Raw genomic sequence first — 21870 nt, forward strand, 5'->3', positions numbered from 1 at the left:
CATGCTTACTTCAAACAAACAAACAAAAAACACATATTACATGTTTTTTTGTTTTTTTTTTAAATCAAGTAAGATTTACCCCAGGAATGCAAGATTAATTTAATGTTTAAAATTAAAAAGTAGCAACTGAATGAAAGATGGAGAACTATATGGAAACCTAAGTAGCTACAAAAAAAAAAAAGGACTTGGCAAATTCAACAGCCTTTAATGATCAAAACATGCAGGTATCTAGAGAAAAAAAAGTCTTCTTCAATCTGACAAAGGGGATTTCTGGAAACCAGGATTTCCCGGTGAAATGGAGCAATGCTCAGTGACTGAGGGCACCTGCTTGCTGCTCTTCCACAGTCTCTAGCATCCACATTAAGCTGCTCACAACTCCAGGGGATCTGATGCCCTCCTCTGGCCTCCATGGATACCACGCACTCATGGACGCACGGTGGGGGCACAAATGCACAAATATCTTTAAAGTCAGGAATAAGATAACCCTGACACACTCTCTCTTTCTTACACACACACACACACAATTTTTATAATTCAATAGTAAAAAGGCAACTACTCTATACATCAAGAAGAGTTTGCAATCTTTCACAATGTTAAGCATAATTACTATGCAACCTGGTGAGTACAGTTCGACACATGTCCACACTAACTTGAGGATCCAGGTTTTCACAGCAGCAGCATTCACATCAGCCAAAATGCAGAAAGAACTGAGATGCACATCAGCGCAGGAGTGGTAAGCAAACAGTGGGACTCTGCACTAGAACACTGCCTGGAAGCAAGCAGGAAGGAAACACCAACACTGTGCCCCAGGGACAGACCTGATACGACTATGTTAAGTGAAAGAAACGAGTCAAAAGAGAGCAAACCTCGCGCTCCTTCACTGATATGAAATGCCAAGAATAAGCAACATACAGAGCAGGGAGAAAGGACAGTGACGGGTCACAGGCACAGGGGCTTCTCCTGAGACGATGACCATACTCTACTCAAGCCTCTAGCTGGGGTGGTGGCAGTGCACACCTTTAATCCCAGCATTCGGGAGGCAGGGGCAGGTGGATCTCTGTGAGTTCGAGGCCAGCCTGGTCAATAGAATAAGTTCTGGGACAGTCAGGATTGTTACATAGTGAAACCCTATCACAGAAAACCAAAAACCAAAGCCTCTAATAATTATTTTTATGGGAGAGGTATGATGCCTTTATAAGTCCCACTTGAATCTAAGCTGGAAGTGATTTTTCTTAGGATGCTGGGAGCAAAGAGGGGCTGAGAAAGGAGGCAGACAAGCTCGTGACTGACAGCCGGGCCCGCTGTCTTCCACATCTGTCATCCACATCTGTCGTCTGCATTGCGCTATGGCCCCTCAGCCTCGCTGGTTTCCAGCTGTGACTCACCAAGTCTATAGACTCCAGTTCCGGCTCGGCTGACTGAACTGCAGGCACCTCGGTTTCGTCTTCTTTCTTTTTGCAAGGCATTTGCTTGGAAGGAAGTAAATTATACCACAGCATGAAAATCTCGTTGGAAAATGGTAAATCTGCCAGGCTGATCTGAGTCCCAGCCTATGGGAAAAGGAAGAAATAGAGAGAGAGAGAAATGAAAAGTCTAAATGATTGTTTGTTCTCCCTGGTAAGACAAAGATGACCGGGTGAGCTTGTCTTAAAGCAGAACCAACACACTATTGGTGACATAAAACACTGGCTGTGCGTGTGTGTGTGTGTGTGTGTGTGTGTGTGTGTGTGTGTGCCTGTGTGTGAGCATGTGCTTTCATGTATGTGCAGGGGTCAGAGGATGACTTTGAGATATCTTCCTCAATTTCTTTTCCACTACATATTTGTTTATTTATTTGTGATAGACAGGGTCTCTCACTGAATCTGGAGTCAAGGCCCTAGGATCCGCCCGCCTTTACCCCTCCAGTGCTGGAGTTAGGCATGCACCACAGAATCCTGCTTATACACTGGTGTATGATCTGAACCTGGATCCTCATGCTCCTGTAACAGGTACTTAACCCATGGGCCATCTCCCCTGCTCAGTAAAAAACTGGCGAGTTTTTTAAAATCTGGGCATATTGATACCTTCAGCTGTGGCTCAGTAAGAAATAATGCCCAATGGAGCTGCCAATCCTGGGATTATTTTGTAACGTTAAATTTTCCCAACTAATTTCCCCAATGACTTAGGCATGCAACTTTTTCTAAACATGGAATTACATTTAAATGAAATTAAAAAAAAATAAACAAATAAATGGTTAACTAGAAAACAAAGTACTTCTTTTAATATGTCAGAAGAGTGCCTTGATTACGACAATACATCGTAATTCAGAAAGATGTTTAAAGACTGGGACTCTGTCTTGCTCTTAAGTGAGAATGTAGCAAGTTTTTTCTTCTTGTTGTTGTTTTTGTTTGTTTTGGCTCTGTGGGTCACTAGAATGTGAAAAAAAGGAAAGATAAAAGCAACTTGAGATCCCACCTAGCCACAGCCAGATTCTAATCCCGACTCCACTGCTCCTGAGATCTTACTGGAGCCTTTGGCACGTGGTAACACGGTATCTACGGTCTGATGCCCAACAACCACCTCGGTACCATCCTAATGTTACTATGAGATGGTATCTTTTTTTTTTTTCCCAAATAAAGAAAAAAAGAGGAAAACTATCTCCCTTTTTCCTGTGGTCATCATTAAACATGTGTTCATCTCCTCCTGGACCACAGAGAAACAGCTGTTTTTGATCACGTGGGCTCCTGTCTGGATGGCCGTATTTGAGCAGGCTGTCTAAAGGGAGATGGTGGCCTAACTGGGCATGACAGCATCCTAAACACACAGTTAATTCAGTATGAAACCTTTCTATCACTTATCACACTTAATCATACTGTTCCAAACAGTAATAATTCTGTCCAGATGATCTAATACCATGGAAAGGCAAATGGGTTTAATTTCAATTTGAATCTGTGAATTTGGATGGGACGGTTTTGACATCCAGCTCCATCACCTGCTATGAGCACAACCCACTTCGGGCAGTTGTTTACCCCAAAACGGGTGACCAAATTTCCCATCATCAAACTTCCGTGATATTGTTCCGGTGTAAAGGAGCTTACTATAGAAAGTGCTCCACACACTCGTTTAGCATTGGGAACCGCAAGCTTACGCCACAGAGCTAGTGGGAGCAAAGGCCAAAGTTCTTCCATACTCAAGGAGTAGCATTGGAAAGTCAAGCTTTACAGGCATTAAAATTTCTACCGGGCGTTGGTGGCGCACGCCTTTAATCCCAGCACTCGGGAGGCAGAGCCAGGCGGATCTTTGTGAGTTCGAGGCCAGCCTGGGCTACCAAGTGAGTTCCAGGAAAAGGCGCAAAGCTACACAGAGAAACCCTGTCTCGAAAAACCAAAAAAAAAAAAAAAAAAAAAAAAAAAAAAAAAAAATTTCTAAGCAGATTTAAAAAATCTGGAATGGGGGGAAAAACATTCTAGAAAAACAGAAAAAACAGGGCCGGTGAGATGGTTCAGCGGGTAAAGGTGCTTGCCACCCAGCCAGGCGACTTGTGTTTTATCCTTAGAACCTACATGGCGACAGAAGAGAACTCATTCCCCGAGTTACCTTTTCACCTTCACATGCGTGCCTTGGCACATGAACACACCCACCCCCAAATCAATCAATCAATCAATCAATCAATCAATCAATCAATCAATCAATGTTTTTGTTGTTTGCTTGTTTTAAGCAGTAGCTGCTGTTGGCAAAGCGTAAGGAGAAAACAGCTTTGCAGAACAGGGTCACAGTGTTCCTTGGGAGGGATTGCGAAGGCGCCTACCAGGCATTCTTCTCTGCGGTGTTTACTGACAGAGCAAAGGTCCACTCTGAGGGTCTTCTGCTGCAGGGCTGCCTGAGAAATGACCACCCGGAACACGTCGTTGTACAGCACAGACTCCGTGGGTGGATGGACTTTTGTTCGAAATAGACAGCTCACTTCTGCCGAGGAGGGAAGCACAGCAACCCTAAAATACCTGCGAAGAACAAGAACAGAACGAAATCTCACGGGCACGGCAATGACAGTGGATCCTCCGCCATCATGTGCAATTAGCTGCAAAAGAGAGGAAACGAGGAAACATGGAGAGCATTATCGGATGAAAGTGCCACGGCCAGAACGGGCCCATGCGAGTGCAGCTGCAGACATTCTGTTCTTAACCCACCCGTGCCCACTGGGCCCCTCCACATGAAAGACGCAGCCTGCCATCACCACGAGACTGCAGCAAAGGTGAGGTGAGGAGGAACAGTCTGCAGGGCTGCAGGGCTGACCTCCCCACGTACGTCAACTCGAAAGTAAGTGGATTTTGAGCCGGGGAAGGTGGGGACACGCTAACGTGGACACTGGTGGTTTTCTCTCCAAGAACTCTCATCCTGAGCATCCAACAACAGACTGTTGACGAACAAGCCAATGAACGGAATATATTCCCCTACCAGACACAAAGAGAGGCTAAGGAGCATATTGTTAACAAGATGGAAAACAGATGAAGCGACACTTCCAAAAAAAATATCATTGTCTAGCATCTCCGCCGGCAGACGAGACAAATTCGCAGAAGGATCTCACTCTGTGTACGTGCAAAGGGAAGTGTGAGACAGCAGAGGCCCCCAGTGCTCCTCAGGGGTTCATCTGACACCCAAGGAAGACTCACGGTTCCCGGAGTGGCCTGAGGTGTTTCCCTAATTCAGAAAGAGAAATCCACCAAACCTCCCCACTTCCCGTTCCCATTCTTGTCTAATGGATATTCTAAAATATTTTTTCTAGTTAGGGAAATCTGTAAATTCAAACCTGTAACTAAAAATTTCACGTTATTTTTTTAATTTTATATCAACATTAATTATAAAGAATCTCCATCCAGCTCCGCCCCTGCACGCCCCTCCCCCTTTGGCTATGAGGAACTTAACGGTAACCTGTTAGTAAACATCCAGGACTCTTACACATATTCTGTGGAAGTCCTGGCCTCTGAGGAAGACATCTGTCATTAGGAAAGCAGCCGCCTGGCTGACATGGAGTCATGAGAACCACTCAGCTCCATCTCTGTCCTGCCATGCCCAGAAAGGAGGTTCAGGGCAGAGGAGACACACAGACTTAGTATTCTGTGTCACACAGCCCCAAGCCCTTTTTAAGGGAGTCACTGAGACTCTGGCTCTAGGGCAGACTTGGGATAAAGAGCTGAGAAAGCAGCTCTCTTAGGAAACAGCCCAGAGGCAATGGGCAGTGGAGAATTACATCAATACTTCGTTGGGGTTCCTGGTCTAACACAGTGATGTAACTGCACCTGAGAAATGACCGGTCCCTGGACGTGACCATGGAGAGGTAAAAGCACGCTCTTTCATGGAGCCAATTTCTGCGGCAATGTGTAATGTAATCACTACATATTCACGTATGACATCAGAAAAAAATTCTCCAAACTAATACTAGTAACTAGTATGCAATAATAAAAATTAAAATCATATTTCCAGCAATCAGGCCCCAGCACAGCCTCTGGTCAAAGAAAGGAACCATAGAGACTTAACTCCTAACCTTAACAATAACCATCTGAACAAAGACCTAACCTTTTTCCTTTCTCATACGTCTCTTCTTCTTTCCCTACGGTTGCTTCGGACACAACCAGCCTGGCTATTTCTCCCCTTACCTTCATTTTTTAAAAAAGATCTGTTTTGTTTTTAACTACGCCTATCTGTGTGTGTCCATGTGCAGGTCTCTGCAGAGGTCAGAAGAGGGCAGTAGTGCCCTGGAACTGTAGTTATGGGTAGTCGGGCAGGCACTGTCCAATTTGGGTACTAGGGAAGCAAATTTGGGTCCCCTGGACAAGCAGCACATCTTGAGTTGCCCCACCCACAGCTCCCGCCGTGCCTTCATTTTGATGAACTGTTGGATCATAGGCAGAATTATTGTAAGGGAGAAAATGTTAAGGTCCTCAACTTGTTTATTTTTATTTTTTTACTGACTTGACTTACACTTTTGAAGAATGAGGTATCAAGAAGGCATGAAGATTCCGGAGTTGTGCTATAATCACCATGAAGCTGGCACTTTTGGTCTCGTATCTGTCAAAGGAGACAATGGATCAAAGAGAGTAACCTCGGCTGCTGGCCGCACCCCCGCCCTCACTGGCTTACCTGAGTCCTATCTGCACCTGGGCGGTCTCCACAATGGTGACATCCTCTTCATGATAGGGCATGTCCTCCATTTCACCAGGCCTAGGCCAGGAGCAGGTGGACAGTCGGTTAAGAGGGGTATTGATTGCTACGGCTACTCTTCGCCTTCTCTCATTTCAAAGAGAACCTGAATTAACAGCCTTTCCATCCCACTGCTGTGGAGCGGACCCCTGTGGAAGCTACTGATTGGGGCTTCTTCAACTCCATCGAGAGTCTGACTTGAGCTTAGGGAACAAATTTTGTGACATCTGGCTTTCCTGAGCCCGGTGAGGCTATCCCACTGGATCAGGGGCTTTCACACACCTAAACAAGGTATTCATGTGTCAAACAAGCGTTGGCCAATCACCAAAATTCCCAGGAAAATCAGTGTCTGAAATCTCAGGTCAGCTGCCTCCGAGTACACCAATCTGCTTGTCATTTCCTTAGCTGGCAGGAGGTTTCTGGTAGAGGACCCCACCTTACAGTGTGCACCAGCCTGGCTGACGGGCATGCAGGGGACTGCACTTTACAGTGTGCACCAGCCTGGCTGATGGGCATGCAGGGGACTGCACTTTACAGTGTGCAACAGCCTGGCTGACGGGCATTCAGGGAACAGGACTTTACAGTGTGCACCAGCCTGGCTGACGGGCATGCAGGGACTGAACGTGTCCCACCCTGCAGGTTCCTTACTGTTTCATGGAAGCTTCGTAGACCCCACTGTCTCCAGCCACAGACTCATCAGAGGCAGCGGCTGACACACAAGCAGTTTTGTCTCCACGCAGATGGATCCCTCCTCTTTTGGGTAATGACTTTTCCACATCTAAGGTAGAGAAAGTGGTAGCATCATTCGTTTCTTATTGGGACAAGTGTAAGATATTCACACCATAGACGCCCAAAGTACAATTTCTTTCTTAAAGTCGAGAATATCACTTCCTGTATTAACAGACGGGATGAGAGAAAATGCTAGAATTCAGAGGGTCTGGGATTTGGTTAGTTGGGAAAAACTGTCTTTGCTTTTGCCTAAAACAATTTTTTAAAAGATTTATTTTAAGTGCATTGAATGGTTTTGCCTACATTTATATAACTGCACCATATTCATGCAGTACCCAGGGAGGCCAGAAGGTGGCGTCGGATCCCCAGGTCTGGAGTTACTGGCAGTTGTGAACCACCCTGTGGGTCCTGGGAACTGAACTCAAGTTCTCCGCAAAAGCATCAAGTGCTCTTAGCCACTGAGGCAGCTCTCAACACTATCTCCCCAATTAAAAACAATAAAAAAATATGTGTGTGTGTGCGGGGGCGATGGACATGTGTAGGTCAGAGGAAAACTCACAGGAGACAGCCCTCTCCTTCCATCCTGTGGGATGGAACTCAGGTTGTCAGTCTTGGATGCAAACACCTTAATCCACTGACCTATCTCACAGGTCCTTGCCCTAAGATACTTTAAGGCAAGGGATCCATCATTTCCCATTATCCCCAGCTCCTTTGCTTCAAGCTTTCATGAACAACCACAGGCCTTGGCTAAGCAACCGGGTGCCCCCATCAAACACTGGCGCTAGCCCTACTTGAGGAACTCCAGCAACTCCACGGAGGAGACTTCTCTCCCCGCGTCTCTCTATACACCCCTGTCTCCTTCTCCTGTGCCCCTCTTCTAACAGAAACTAAAGAGAAAACATCTTTGATTTCCATGAATTCTCACCAGCTAATACCACAAAAAAAAAAAAAACCACCACAAAAAACTTTTTGTGTGCTACTGAATCTTTAGCAGCAGCTACCACTTAACTTTTATCTCTAACTCATATTCATACACCAGCATCCTGCAGGGAGCGAGGAGCATTCATTGAAAGTTGTGCTCTGTACTGTAATAAGCTGTAAGCCCATGGAGCGCTTTCATCCTCCAGTGAGTGAGCCCGAGGAGCAGGATTGGTATGCACGCGGCCCCCCTCTGAGTCATGACTGTACATCCTGTTAAGATGTTTAAGTTTTAAGGCTTCAGATTACAGGATTGATTGCGGCATTTTCCCTTTTATTTCTGGCAGTGGGGATGCTTTTGCCTTGATGATGAAGTGCCTTCTCCGTGCCCACCCCCCTCTGTGAGGGGTGAAGGTGATGACATGATTTATTGATTACCCCCAGGAATAACCGCAGCAGTCTGGAAACTGACTTTGACAATGACAGCGACTGACTGTGGGAAGACTTCATAGTTATTCCACCTCGGTTTCTGTCATGCGGCAGGGATTGGTACCGAGAGCAAACGGCCTGTGGAACGGCCTGGCTTCACCTGTGGAAGGCCCTAGGATGTTAAGACAGGAACAGCGTCCTTCCACATGCCCCCGCCCTTAAAGGTGGGAAGATGTTCCTGGGGCCCGAAGAGTTAGTCTTGACGGTTAAGACACACGCCTTCCGCTGTTTCCAGACAGGAAGCTGAAAGCGAGCTGCAAACAAAGCCTTGTGTGCATTTTCCCAAGTGACTGTCTTGAGGTACTGGAGACGGTTCGAACCCGGGGCTTCAGATGTCCTAGCCACTCTGCCACTGAGCCACAGCCAGGCCTACGGTGCCCTTTTAACAACAGTGTTGTGTAACACTCAAGAGGTTAAAAAAAAAAATGGTTTCATGGGAACTTTCTCCAGGCACCTGTCTCCAGCCGCAAGTCTTCAACAAAGTCACCAGCAAACTCAAGCATTAGGGACTCGGCAGCCACTGCGCCACCAGCCTGTGTAACTGGGGGCCCGGGAGCACTCGGTGACAGCCCCTATGCTGAAGGCTTTGGGACCCTGCTGCTTTTTGAGCATCTACCCTGATGGCCTGGGTTCACCACTTGATGAGATGTTGAGAAACGCTCACTAGAGGATATTCCAGATACCTAACGGGCGGAGTCAGTTACAGATGCTCAGGGAGTCTCATGCCCCACAAGGCACGAAAGAATGGCACAACCACACAAGTTCTCTGCTTTCTCACCCCGCCTAAACCGGAGTGTGGTGTGAAGAGAGTGGGCACACCAGCGTTTACGGGCTCTCCTCAGCACACAGGATAACAACTACCACAAACTGTGTGCGTGTGTCAGGCACACTTGGATGGCGTTCTCTGAGGGTGACTATGCAGATGAGGAATGGGTCTAAAAGACAGGATAGGCTGCTCACCAAAACAGCCAAAGAGGCTAGAGAAGAGAGTGTAGGCAATGGTGCTCCGTTGTACTTCTTCCCACAGGCCATTGTGAGCCCACAGTGGCTCTCTGTTGTGGAGAGCCATTATGGACCCATCACCCATGTGCTTATTTGTGTGTGTGTGTCGGGCGGCAGTATTTTAATAGAACAGCCTGTAATGTTGGCACACCCCTGAAAGAGGGCATACAAACAGTAGGAAGGTCTCATCCACTCCAGCTCTGCCCCGGTTGCTAAGAGAACATAGCACTTCACTATTCAGTACCAGACACTCCTAAATCAAGTTGGATTCATCTACATCTTTAAAGATCTCAATTGACCAGTCAACTAATACTTAGAATTGCTACGCCTGTGTATACACATAAAAAACACTCCTTAAGACAGCAAGGACGGGGGGCCAAAAGGGCTGCCCTTTCTGCTTGGTGGGATGCGCTGACACATGCTGACTGAACGGAGTTCGCTTTGCACCTTGCTTCAAGCTAGGGGTAGAGTGGACTATCCCCGGAACACAGGAGGCACTGTACAGCAAGGGTGCCATCTGCTCTTCACACCTATGGCATTCACGGACAGCTTCCTCAGTGCGGAGGAAAGCCATGTTATCGAAAGCAGGCCCATTCCAGAGTTTCGGCATCTGTCAGGAAGGAACCACTTGGCCCATCTCTTCCTGGACCTGCAGCTGGGAGAGCAGCCAGCAGATGGCAGAGTAACTCTGGACACCGGACTACAGCCACCAAGTAACTGAGGCAGAAGGGGAATCTGGGCACAAACCAAAAATGGTGTTTATACAGAACTCTCCAAGCAAGCTAACCACTGAACCTTTGCGCTAATTAGCCAACACGCTAATTGACTTTGTTTTTATCGGTTTCAGGGCAATTTTAAAAAGAAAGTCCTTGTCTCTTTGCTATTTCTGAACCAGAGTCCAGGTGGAAGTGTGGACTGCTGATAAAATACATCCTAGGCATCTACCACCCACAGAGGACCCCTGGACTACAGAACAGGTGGTGTCTTCCTCGGCAACTCTCCACCTTACTCTTGGGGACAGAGTTGAAGCTGGAGCTCAGCAGATCGGGTTCTGCTGTCTGGCCAGGAAGCCCTGGGTCTCCTCCTAGCTCTGCCTCCCTAGCACCGGGATCGCTGGTGTGAGCTGCCATAGCGGCTTGTCCATCAGTGATGGATCTGGACTCCGACTTCAGCATCTCCTCAGCCCGTGTTTTTATTTTGGGGTACTGAACCCAGGATCTGCACACACGAGACAAGCAAGCTGTCTATCACTGAGCTATAAATATGTCCGTCCCCCCGCCCCCCCCACTCCCCCCCCCTCTGCAATGGCAACCTTTATTTGACAGAGACGAAGTCTAGGTATAGAATAAATGCTCTTTAAATGAACAGCCTGGAGAATGAGAAGGGAACCATACCCGTTCTTTATATGTGGAAAGAGTGACCTAATCCCTCCTAAAGGCTGGGGTTGCGGCGGTGGGGGGAGGGGAGCAAAGCTCTGCACTCACCTGTTGCCCCTTCATATAGCAGCTCTCCCGTGCACTCATCAAGGCCCTTATCCTCTAAGAGAGACTGCGACGCTCCTGAATCTGAATCCAGCAAGACCTGATTTTCACCAAGACCAATGTCAGCAAAGTGGCTACTTAATCCACAGTCCTCGAAGTCCACAGTGAACTGGTGCAGAGCGGCGTCATGAGAAGACACCGGAAATGTGCTGTCCAAGACCAGAGGAGAGCCGGGAGGGGACAAGGATGAAAGAGAGGACCTGGAGGAAAGGGACGTCACCGACTTGGAGGCCTCGGTCAGTGGGGGAGTGTGGCTGGTTGCGGCGACTGCCACCCCACAGAGTCCACTCTGCCCAGGCTGGCTGGGAGACTTGGCCACCTCATTCTCGTGGATGGTGGTGATGGGTCCAGAAGGAATGTAGCCACCCTTCTCTTGAAGAAGGAAGTCCAGTTTATACTGATAATCTGCGTCCATCTGCTCGCCCTGGCTGCTGTAGTAGAGTTCACTGGAACTGAGCGAGTTGAGGGATCCTCTGCTGGAGGTGTTCAGAGAGCCCCGACTGGATGTCAGCGACCCCAGACTGCTCCCAGATGACATGGACAGTGTGCTAGAGGAGAGGCTGGGAGAAGAGCAGTCCACTGTAAAACCTGACTATACAGAAGTACAGCTACAGCACAGGTTCTTCAGACAGGAAGGGAATGGAAACGGAGATGCCTGAGTTAAATCTACAGCCCGGCAGAGGAGTTCGCTGTTGGAACAACCTTTTCCCTACTCACTCATTAATGTTAGCAACGCTGCTCTCTCCTCATACACCTCAGAAATTCTGGTCTTTTTTTAAAAGATCTATTTATTTATTATGTACATACACTGCCTGCATGTATGTCTGTGTGAGGGTGCCAGATCCCCTGGAATTGGAGTTACAGACAGTTGTGAGCTGCCATGTGGGTGCTGGGAATTAAACCCGGGTCCTTAACCTTAACCTCTGAGTCATCTCTCCAGCCCCCAGGTTCTGGTCTTTTTAAACAATACACGATACACAGCCAGGAGGGTGGTGCGCACCTTTAATCCCAGCACTTTAGAGGCAGAGACAGAAGGGTCTCTGTGAGTTCAAGGTCAGCCTGGTCTACATAGCCAGCTCCAGAATAGCCAGGGCTCCACAGAGAGACCCTGTCTCCAAAATAAATAAATAAATGAGTAAGTAAATAACCATTAAAGGCGGGTAAAGTGGTGCACACCTTTAATCCCAACACTCAGGATGCAGAAACAGGTGGATCTCTGTGAGCTCGAGTCTAGCCTGGTCTACAGAGTGAGTTCCGGGACAGTGTGGGCTACACAGTGAGATCATTGTCTCCACCACCAGGGATACATCTTTTGCAAGAGTTTAAGTCAAATCAAATGACTATTTGTAAGTCAACATGCAGAGCCATCGACAGCAAATTCATACTTTAAAAATACTGGAAAAGACTAATGTGTCTCTGTAGCTACAGTGGCTAAGAAGAAAGGCTCTTATAAAGACATCAGGCAGCAGACCCAGGAGCTCACTCATGTAAAGTGACTATTCGAATTGGTGTAAGAAAGTCAGCAGCAGCTATTTCACGGGAGATCTCTTTATCTCCCTTGGTAAAAGGCGAGATGGCGGCAGAAATACGCTATTTCCCTAAGTTTTCAGTGGTGGATAAAGCAAACCCTCTTTCTGGAGGATATTTTCAAAATGCATTCTAAACTTAAATATGGAGTTTATAGGGGGAAAAAACTGTTTCTAAATTTGGTAATTTAAACATCAATTGAGCGGGCGTAATTTAATTGTTTACTATTTATTTATTTATTTATTTATTTATTTATTTATTTATTTATTATGTATACAGTATTCTGCCTGCATATGTACCTCCACGCCAGAAGAGGGCACCAGATCTCATTACAGATGGTTGTGAGCCACCATGTGGTTGCTGGGTATTGAACTCAGGACCTTTGGAAGAGCAGTCAGTACTCCTAACCACTGAGCCATCTCTCCAGCCCTAATTATTTACTTTTAAGCAGCTAAAACCAACCAGCGAGGACCCAGGACCTGCCTGGATGCTGTGAAAGACATTTCTCTTCGAGGACCTGGCAAGCTTACCTTTTCAGTTGTGAATACAAATAAGTAGTTAATTTAGTAGTTTCTTCAAGTTTCTGTAGCAGCTCTTTTCTTTTCTCTTCTAATTTCAATCTAGAAAAAAAAAAAAACCAAAAAAATTAATTTTCAAATGATAATGTAGAAACCAAAACGAAACAACAGAAAAACTCAGTATCCCAGAATCAGGTAAGAGGAGGACATCTGGATGAACTTGACAAAGGGAAAACAGATGAGGGGCAAAGCTTTACAGCCGTGATAAATGAAGCTGGAGATGTATATCCAGTCCCAAAGCCAGGAAAATTCAACTCTTGACGGTGTAAACTTTCCTGAAGTTGGTAACAAAAGCCTAAACAAAGCCGAGAATCTTAAAGGACTGTAGGCTGGCTCTTGTTGGAAAACATTAGGTGGCAATAATAAGGAATTGTAAAAGGCCACCGGAAGTACTGAATTTAGAAAGCGCTGCTGTAAAACAGCACTTAGTCCTGAAAACTGACTTCCTGGGAGGTTTAACAGCAGAGAAAGATCGGTTCAGGATACTGTGTGAGCTAACCTGCCGCCAGAGTTTCAAGTCCAAAAGTGTCGGCGCCCTCCTAGCCCCATCCTGCCTCATCACCTGGAGCAGATTATCATAGTTACAGTACTGGAGCATTTTATCTCGAAACAGCAAATTCGTTTCAACATAGGTCACACATCCAAGGATAAGCCTAGCGCCTACACAAATCGCATCAGCCGAGGGGCCTGATACGTCATCTGAGGAGGGCAGGGCCTGGTGCCCAGGCTGGGATTTGCTGTCTGTGAGCCCAGTACCAAGCCACCAGCTGGAGGGGCTCACCTTTCTGTCTGTGAACACTGATTACAATCCTTCTGTGTCTACCTGATAAGGCAGTTAGAGGGATCAAACGGAGTAAGGCATGGGAAAGTGCTCTACAGACCACAGAACAATCACGACTCTTCACAGCCCTGCAAGGTGGTGATATACACAATTAGCCACATTGCTTTGGAGAAAAAGAAAAATCTCCCCAATTTCCAACCCTTTGAAATTGTATGCATGTCTTGGGGAGTGAGGAGATGCACTCATTTTATTTATAGGTACCTATCCCTTTGATGTGCCAACCACAGTTTCCGTTATTTGTTACAATTAAAAAGTAATTCTTGCCATTTCCTGGAATACTGGCACGATCAATTCTTTTATAACTTTTATAACTCTATTTTTAAGAAGCGCAGTCTACTTTTTAAAATCTCTCTAACAAATCGCTCACTCAGGAAGAAAAATTAACGTAAAGATGAGCTGACCTGGAGGGCACAAAGGTCTGGAGGGAGCCCCAAACCCTGCCAAAGCACACGTCTCTGGCAACAGGAGAAATACTCGAGAGATTGGTAATATTTTAAAACTAAATATCACTTTTATCAAACAAAGGCATTTCCTCGTGTCCTAAGGGGCTCGAATACGACATGTCATGGAGGATGGTGTCCTCTGTTCTCAAGGCCATGATGATGCTCTGGGGCTGCTGTGCCAACTCCTGCAGGCTGGCTCTCAACTGTCGGTACTCAGCGTTTTGTACTCATGTGTACTCTCGTGTGTGTGTATGTGTGTGTGTGTGCGTGTGTGCGCGCGTGTGCGTGTGTCTGTGTCTGTGAACATCAGAGGTTGATGTGGATGTCTGGTATCTTTTGGAGAACATTTCCTACCTTATTTATTTCTTTTATGTGTATGGCTGGTTTGCCTGTGTGTATGGCTGCACACCCCATGCATGCATCGCCTGTGGAGGTCCGAAGAGGTTGTCAGATCCCCCAGGACTGGAGTCACAGCCAGTTAGAGAGCCAACGTGTGGGTGCTAGGAACTGGACCTATGTCCCCTACAAGAACAGCCAGTGGTCTTAACCACTGAGCCGTCTCTCCAGCCCCTACCTTATCTTTTGAGACACTGGAGTCACTGAACCTGGCACTTAGGGATTGGCTAGACTGTCTGCTCAGCTAGTCCCCAGGAGCTAGTCACCTTTGCACCAGGAATAGACACTTGTAGCCATGCTTGGCTTTTTGATTCTTTAAATGCAGGTCTAGGGATCCAAAGTCAGATCCTCACGCATACAAAGCAGACACTTTACTGACTTTGTCATCTCCAAAGCCCCTACGTGGGTGTTCTTCTTCGTATGTTCTCCCAAACGACACTAAGGTCTCAGAAGGGCGGGCACCAGCTCTCCCTCTCTCCTCTACATAAACTTCTTGCTGGTGTCACTAGAAGGGTGATAAAGGAACTGTGAAAAGCCACAGAAATCGCGTAGCGAGGCAGCAGCTCCCGCCCATAATGTAATCATCAAGCCTTGTCAGGTGAGGGCAGCTCGAGGTGACAAGGTCCTCCACACCCAGGGAATTATGCACATGGTCCTTTTCCTGAGCTTGGCTCTCTAAGGCCCTCCTCAGTCCTGCCCTTCTGGCTTCCTCAGCGAGACAGGGGCTCATATCTATCCTGTTTCTCTTCATCACCCTTCAGGCTGCCCTAGCGACACATCAGGCCATCATCTCTTTCTGTCTCCATCTCAGCACCTGGAAAGAGAGAGACTGCTTCTCCTGAACTCACAGCTTTGCACCCAGGAAAGCATTCACGCCATCGGTACAGTGAAGCAGTCTCTTTTCCACTGAAAAATAAAAATAAATGGCGCTCACATGCCCTGCCCATTTGTTTTAAATAATCTTCAGATGCCTTAGCAAAAAAACATATAAGTAAGCCAGGCACATTGATGATTCCCGGGTGAGCCCTTGGATTTGTGTGAAGCAGCAAAGGTCTGTCAGCTACAGGAAGTCACAGTTCATGGAATGCCAACGCTGTGGGCGGGAGTATGAAAGGGTACAAGAAGGGACAGCCATTGTTTCTCTTTTGGTCTGATCGATGCAGATAGGCTCTGTTACCGCTAGAGGGAGACCTCTGCCACTGCTGCGGGGCTCCCTGCTATAGCCATACCCTGGCAGCAGAAACCGGGTCTGAAGGATACCTAGGACGACCGGGAATTCATGGGAGTTCAGTGTCTTTGGAGACCACAGTTTGAGTTCACCCCTGAACTCACGAGAAACCCACAGTAGGATGGGAAAGAGGAAAGTGTAAGGCAAGGCAGCAAGAAGGTTTCTTTGGTTGCGTCAGAACCAAGAAGGAACCGAGGGTCTGCTGTTGACAATGAACTCCATGATGAAACTGAATTCTCCTTCCTAGGGTGCTGCTGGCCACCACCTGCTCTACCGCTGCGGAGACGTGGCTTACAGAAGCAGGCTCTTACTTACCAAGGTTCAAGGACAGCTGGATTGGAGCAACTAGCAAACACAAGCATATACAGTAGGAAGCGAGGATGAGGGGTAAAGAACAGGACAAGGAGACGGAGTGCGATGGTACCGAAAACACGCATTACCAAGAGCAGCCAGGCCCTGCTGGGCTGTGTCTTCTCGGGGAGCAGAGGACCTGGCGCTCATTGGAGTCCCTCCGCCTCGCACTGCACCATAGTGATGGGAGGCACCCTTGACCACAGACACCCAAGGCAACTGCTATGCACTTACTGGGTATGCCAAGTGCCTTGACTTCCAGAGGACTCCGAAAACCAGTATATTACACAGACCTATCAGGTCAGTGGCAGATGGGCTGTGCAGGCGAAGTCAGCTAACCACACTGCCTATTCCCCATGTGCCACAAACCCCACGGCTGCTTCTCACTAACTATTATCATTATTTTATGTAAGTTCTACACAGCTCCTGCTTCTGCTGAGTCCCAGCCTGCCACCAGAAATCTGACAGTCATGATGTGTGTGCAGACACAGTATAAAAGTCACCCATGAACAAACCATCCCGAATAAAAAAGACAAGCAGGATGCCATGCGCCTGTAAATGTGGAGAGGATGAAGATGCTCTCTGTCTCCCGGCAACAAAGCTAAAGGAGGACCAGAGGCCACGGAGGAGAGGAGAGACACTTAGCAGGTCAGAGGAGCATGAATCCTGAGGAGTCTCCACAACCTGGTCCTATAATCAAAGATTCAACCTACCACGGAAAACCCTGAGAGTTTGTACCGACCACATATGGACTTGACCTGGTCATGTTCCCTAACTACATAGTACTACAACTGTTTCCATATAACATTTCCATGGTCAGGATTTCTAAGTAATCTAGAAAGTGTCCAAAGCTTATGACAGGACATGTGTATGTTTTCTGTTAACACTACACACTTTGTACAGGGGAATTATGGCTTGGGTAGCAGGGAGGGGTCCTGAAACCAACCCCTTGGGACAGCAAGGGGACAGTACGTGGTATTTAGGAAGTGCCGTACAACGTAAAATGCACTGGCATTTTACACAGGGAGCCCACAAAGGCTACCCGCTTCATTACATTCACTAATGAGTCTCTGCTGGAAATTTAAATGATACGAAAGCAGAGAGTGGAACTTACCCTTTCCTTCTCGTCACTCACTCTTGTGCCTGTGAGTGCTTGTGACCGGGGTCCTCCCTCACACCCAAAACTAACCCTCCACCAGCACTAGACAGAGAGAGCAGATGAAGGTGGGCCAGAAGTGGAAAGGAGGCCACAGGAAGAATACATGCAGTCTGCAGAGGATTTGCCCTGGGATACCTGCTCATGTTCCCTAAAACGAGGATGCTGCGGCCACATGGAGCATCTCCCCCAAATGGCCACACTCAAAACATGCACATGCTAAGACCTAATCAGGAATGGCAGGATTTTCCCTTCCCGCCCCACCGTTCCCATACTGTCAAAATAGTTTAACGTTTAAAACTCATACCCTTATTGAGAAATAGGGATTAGAAGGTAAGAGGCAAAGAATGAAATAAAGAAAGGAAACTGGGCTCTGGATGGGTGTTTGAACTTATTTCCAGGTCATGTGAGACACGTGTGGAGTCACTCGGGGCAGGCACGGCTCCTCCTGTGCTGCTGGGCTGTGATGCACACTGGTTCTGAAGGGCCAGTTTGTCGCCAAACAAGCATGCGGCCACAGCAGCCAGCAAGGTCTATCTGGGCACGGGGCTCTGCTGCAGGTGTGCTCACACCCACTGGACACATGTGCCCTCCGATTAACACTCCTGCCCATCTGCTTGCGGCCCTGGATGTTTTAGAATAAAGAACTCCCACCTTCCCTCAGAAAAGTCAGGGAACAGCTCAGAATGATTGCCTCTGCTTCAGAAGCGGGTTTCAACTGACACGTCACATGTAAGGAACGTCTTGTGACTGATTAAGATATCAAAGAGAGCAAGCTGTCTTTTCCTTTCCTTTTGAAATTAAAAGCAATAAACACGACTTCTTGTCAGTACTGAAAGCGAGCCTAGGAAGGCTCATTTGCTGTATGAACAGTCTAGATCCTCTTCCTCAGAGGGCAACAGTTTACAGCTATTGTTTTCAGACTTGCTCCATGATGTGCTGCATTCCTGATTTTATGTCAACGTTCCTTAGTTACTCGATGTCTGTCGTGAGCACTTTCACATCCCTAATAGACACAGAGGAACTGCTACTCCGGGGTACAGGAGGGAGAGCTGTATTGCTCTGCGAAAAGGAAATTGTTTCGCGCTGTTTCTGAGTCCACTAACAGCAGAAGTTACTTAAGATATCCAGACCAGCCGGGCGGTGGTGGCACACGCCTTTAATCCCAGCACTCGGGAGGCAGAGCCAGGCGGATCTCTGTAGGTTCGAGGCCAGCCTGGGCTACCAAGTGAGTCCCAGGAAAGGCACAAAGCTACACAGAGAAACCCTGTCTCGAAAAACCAAAAAAAAAAAAAAAAAAAAAAAAAGATATCCAGACCTAGAAATGTCACCATAAGACATAAGCACAGGTTCAAGTCACCCTGTTCCCAGAAAAAAACCAAACCAAACCAGACCTCTCGGCCAGAGCCCTGCTCGGCACGCCCCGCGTGGACGTCAGCTCCTCCTCCAGCCGCTGGCGCTCGGCTTCCAGGTGTTCCAGCTCGTCCTGCGTGCGTCTCTGCGGGGTGATGAACTGCAGCTCTTTCAAGAGCTCTTCCTTTTCATTAATCAGCATCAGCTTCTCCTTCTCAATGTCCAGGGCCCCGGGCCAGGCCTCGCTGTCCAACTTTGACAGTTCAATTTTCAAGTTAGCCATGCTAAAAGACACAGAAGGCACACGTGTTTAGGCCTCCCAGGAAACGTCTGGGTGCAGCTGCAATCTACATCTTCCCAGAGAGCAAGCCACACACTCCAGGTCACGTGAACAGAGGCATCTAAAGTAGGGTACCACAGGCAGGTATCCCCGATGTGTGTGGGGTAACGGGAAGGCTAGTCAGGGTGCCCCAAAATGCCACCGTTGTAGGTTAGAGTCCTCTGGGTAAAGCTTCCATCCCCCCAGTCAAATGGTACTTCCAGAGCTGGGTAGAAACTGAGGCAGTAGCAGATCACAGAAGGAAGAGATGAGAAAGGAGAGGAACCTTGGTCGACCCATATTAAGGCAAAATCAATTCATTAAGGTTTCACATCACCAAGGACAATGGGCAGGGCCTTGCCTCCTCCCACCCCACTTTTCTCAAACCTCACACTGGGAAATCTCCCCTCCACTGGGGCCTTTGCAGGATAAGCATTAATTATTGAGTAATCTTGTACCATCGCAGGCGCTACTGCTTCTGACCTATGCTCCTATCTGGTTATTTGGCTGCACAGAAGCAGGCACAGTGGACCTTAACCAGCAAAGCAAAGGTGGCTGGTGTGGCAACCACAGAGACACGGGTGAAGAAGAGGGAAAAGTAGCTGGGTACAGCCTCAGGTGTCACGGTTTTGCCTGACCGGGGACTTCCCTCTGTCTGGAGTCCAGGTATAGATGGTCAAATTTACAGAACTCCCAATTCGGCACAAACGTCTGGTCTCCTGATTGAAATGACTTGCCCAGCAGCACTCACTGTGAGGACAATCAGGACTTCCCACAAGATGAAAGCGGATAGCTCACCGGCCACAAGGCGCAAGACCCAGATAAACTATGGGCAAACTGGTACTGACACAGGAAACCCATATCCTTGCATGAACCGGTGGATGGCGGCTTTGGCTACTGCGGGAGCACACACCACATAAGAAAAACAGTCAGCAAAGGGGCTGTGTTTCTCCTATTTCAAAGGAAGAAACTATTATGAAAAAACAGCTCAGAACAAGGATGTGAATGAAGTAGGTCTACATCCTGTGCTTAAGTTTCTTATTGTGGTTTTTTAAAAAGCAAAAGCTATCTCAGATTGACACACACCAGTGTGCTGCTTTTCCACCTCCTGTATGGACTTACGAGAGATATAACATCAGCTATTCTTCAGCTTTAACTACAAAACAATCAACAACTGTCTCCACGCACTGGAAAATTAATCATCAAATTGCTAAATAAGCATGATATTATTAGCTTCGTTGAGCATATAAAACAAAAACAGGTTCAGGGAAGAATAACTCACCCCTCGTTCCCTCGTTAAGAATTGAGGAGGAAAATGCATTTTCAACATATGCAAAATCCCCTGAGAGTCACCTTGAACCTAAAACCAATCCCAAATAACACACCAGGGCAGCCAGATGGCAAAGAAGCAGGAGCCTAAGTTTTGATGTGACCAAAGTAGCCAGCTGAGCTGGGGGTAGCAGCAAGGTACAGGGAAGAGAGGTATTCGTTTATTACTTAAGGGCACACGAGTAGACATTGGATTTTGTTTTGGAATGGGCACTCAGATCTGGTGGGTAGAGTGTGGAGGGGACTTCCAGGAACTAGGAAGGGAAATGTCACCTAAGCTCTAGAGGTAATTAACTGTCACAGTTGGTCACCGTGGAGGGAAAGCTCAAGGTGACCCAAAGGCAGCAAGGTGAAGTTGGTGAGAAGCCCTGGTGTAAGCCCTGGTCCTCTTTAACTCTGAGTTACGGTCATTAGCCTGCAGGAAACCAGGCGTGAATCTTGGGCTTTGTCCACGGCAGAACCAAGGGGTTCTGGCTGTTACTGGGTTGGATTGCTCGCAGCAAGAGGACCCTGGAACAATCCACCCTGGAAGTCACATCACTGGGCACACCAAAGATCAACCCTTAAAACCTACTGAAGGCAAGCTCCAGTTCTGTTCCTAGAAAGGAGATAACATAATTTAAAAAGCTTTCCTACCCCCAAGACATTTAAAATCTATTGGGGGAAGTGAAAGACATTAAAATGAGCTGAGTTAAATGTTGCTGAGAACGACCAGCGGACTTACCCCCGGTCATCTGGTTAATCATTGGTGGAATGAATCTTGTGTTTCTCTTCAGTAAATTGAAGACTCAAGTACTATCTGAACACTGGCTAACACACAGGAAAACATTGTAGTAACATCCATCTCACTTTGTTATAGCCAGATAATCTCTAAGACCTACGGTCAATTACTTTAAAATCTGATGATCTCTAGCAATAATGGACACATTTGAATGTCCGAGGGTCCTCCTTATGGCAGGAGCCACAACACTCTGGGAGGGCCTCCTGGTCTGAGAGGGAACAAGATAAATTTCTTGGTCTCCTGTATGCTGACAATACAGTTTCTCTTAATGTCTCCTAAATAATGAGAAACAACGGCATTTTGAAGCTCTTAAAAGAAAAAGAATGGAATCGATAGTATCAGAATGGCCATCACCCTCAGAATGAGGGGTGATACAATAAGGAAATAATTTGAGTAGCCACCTGATATTAGGACCATGTGGTCTCTTGTGCTGTACCCAGGAATTAAAAAGAGGTGAACACCAGAGCTTCTAAGGTAACGGAGAGATCCTTTCCTCCTTCCCTGACCTGTCATAGAAGAGACAAACAGCACCTTCTAGGTAGCAGTAGGGAGCCTTCGGGACAAAAGGCCACTCAGAGGTAAGTCCCCAGCAAAGGTGTAAGGCTGGCCCACTGCACGGGGTTTCCGGTCTAGGAAGCAACCATCTCACTTTCAACTGGATGCATTATACAAGCTCAAAAGTTTTTTTCCCAGAAGGGAAGGGGAAACTTTT

The 21870-nt window shown here is 47.3% G+C and overlaps 1 protein-coding gene across 1 annotated transcript in view; it reads right to left on the reverse strand.

Annotated features, from left to right (window-relative positions):
• Wwc2 (WW and C2 domain containing 2) overlaps positions 1 to 21870 on the reverse strand; it is a 103047-nt gene that overhangs the window by 40855 nt on the left and 40322 nt on the right. The window contains exons 9-16 of the mRNA XM_059245018.1: positions 18771 to 19013; positions 12914 to 13003; positions 10800 to 11416; positions 6826 to 6955; positions 6118 to 6198; positions 5959 to 6045; positions 3788 to 3980; positions 1386 to 1550 (exon numbers count right to left, since the gene is read on the reverse strand). Coding sequence (XP_059101001.1) covers positions 1386 to 1550; positions 3788 to 3980; positions 5959 to 6045; positions 6118 to 6198; positions 6826 to 6955; positions 10800 to 11416; positions 12914 to 13003; positions 18771 to 19013 — 1606 coding nt within the window. The remainder of the gene's footprint in view (positions 1 to 1385; positions 1551 to 3787; positions 3981 to 5958; positions 6046 to 6117; positions 6199 to 6825; positions 6956 to 10799; positions 11417 to 12913; positions 13004 to 18770; positions 19014 to 21870) is intronic.

The sequence above is a fragment of the Peromyscus eremicus genome, chromosome 17 (assembly GCF_949786415.1).
Source record: "Peromyscus eremicus chromosome 17, PerEre_H2_v1, whole genome shotgun sequence".
NCBI lineage: Eukaryota > Metazoa > Chordata > Mammalia > Rodentia > Cricetidae > Peromyscus > Peromyscus eremicus.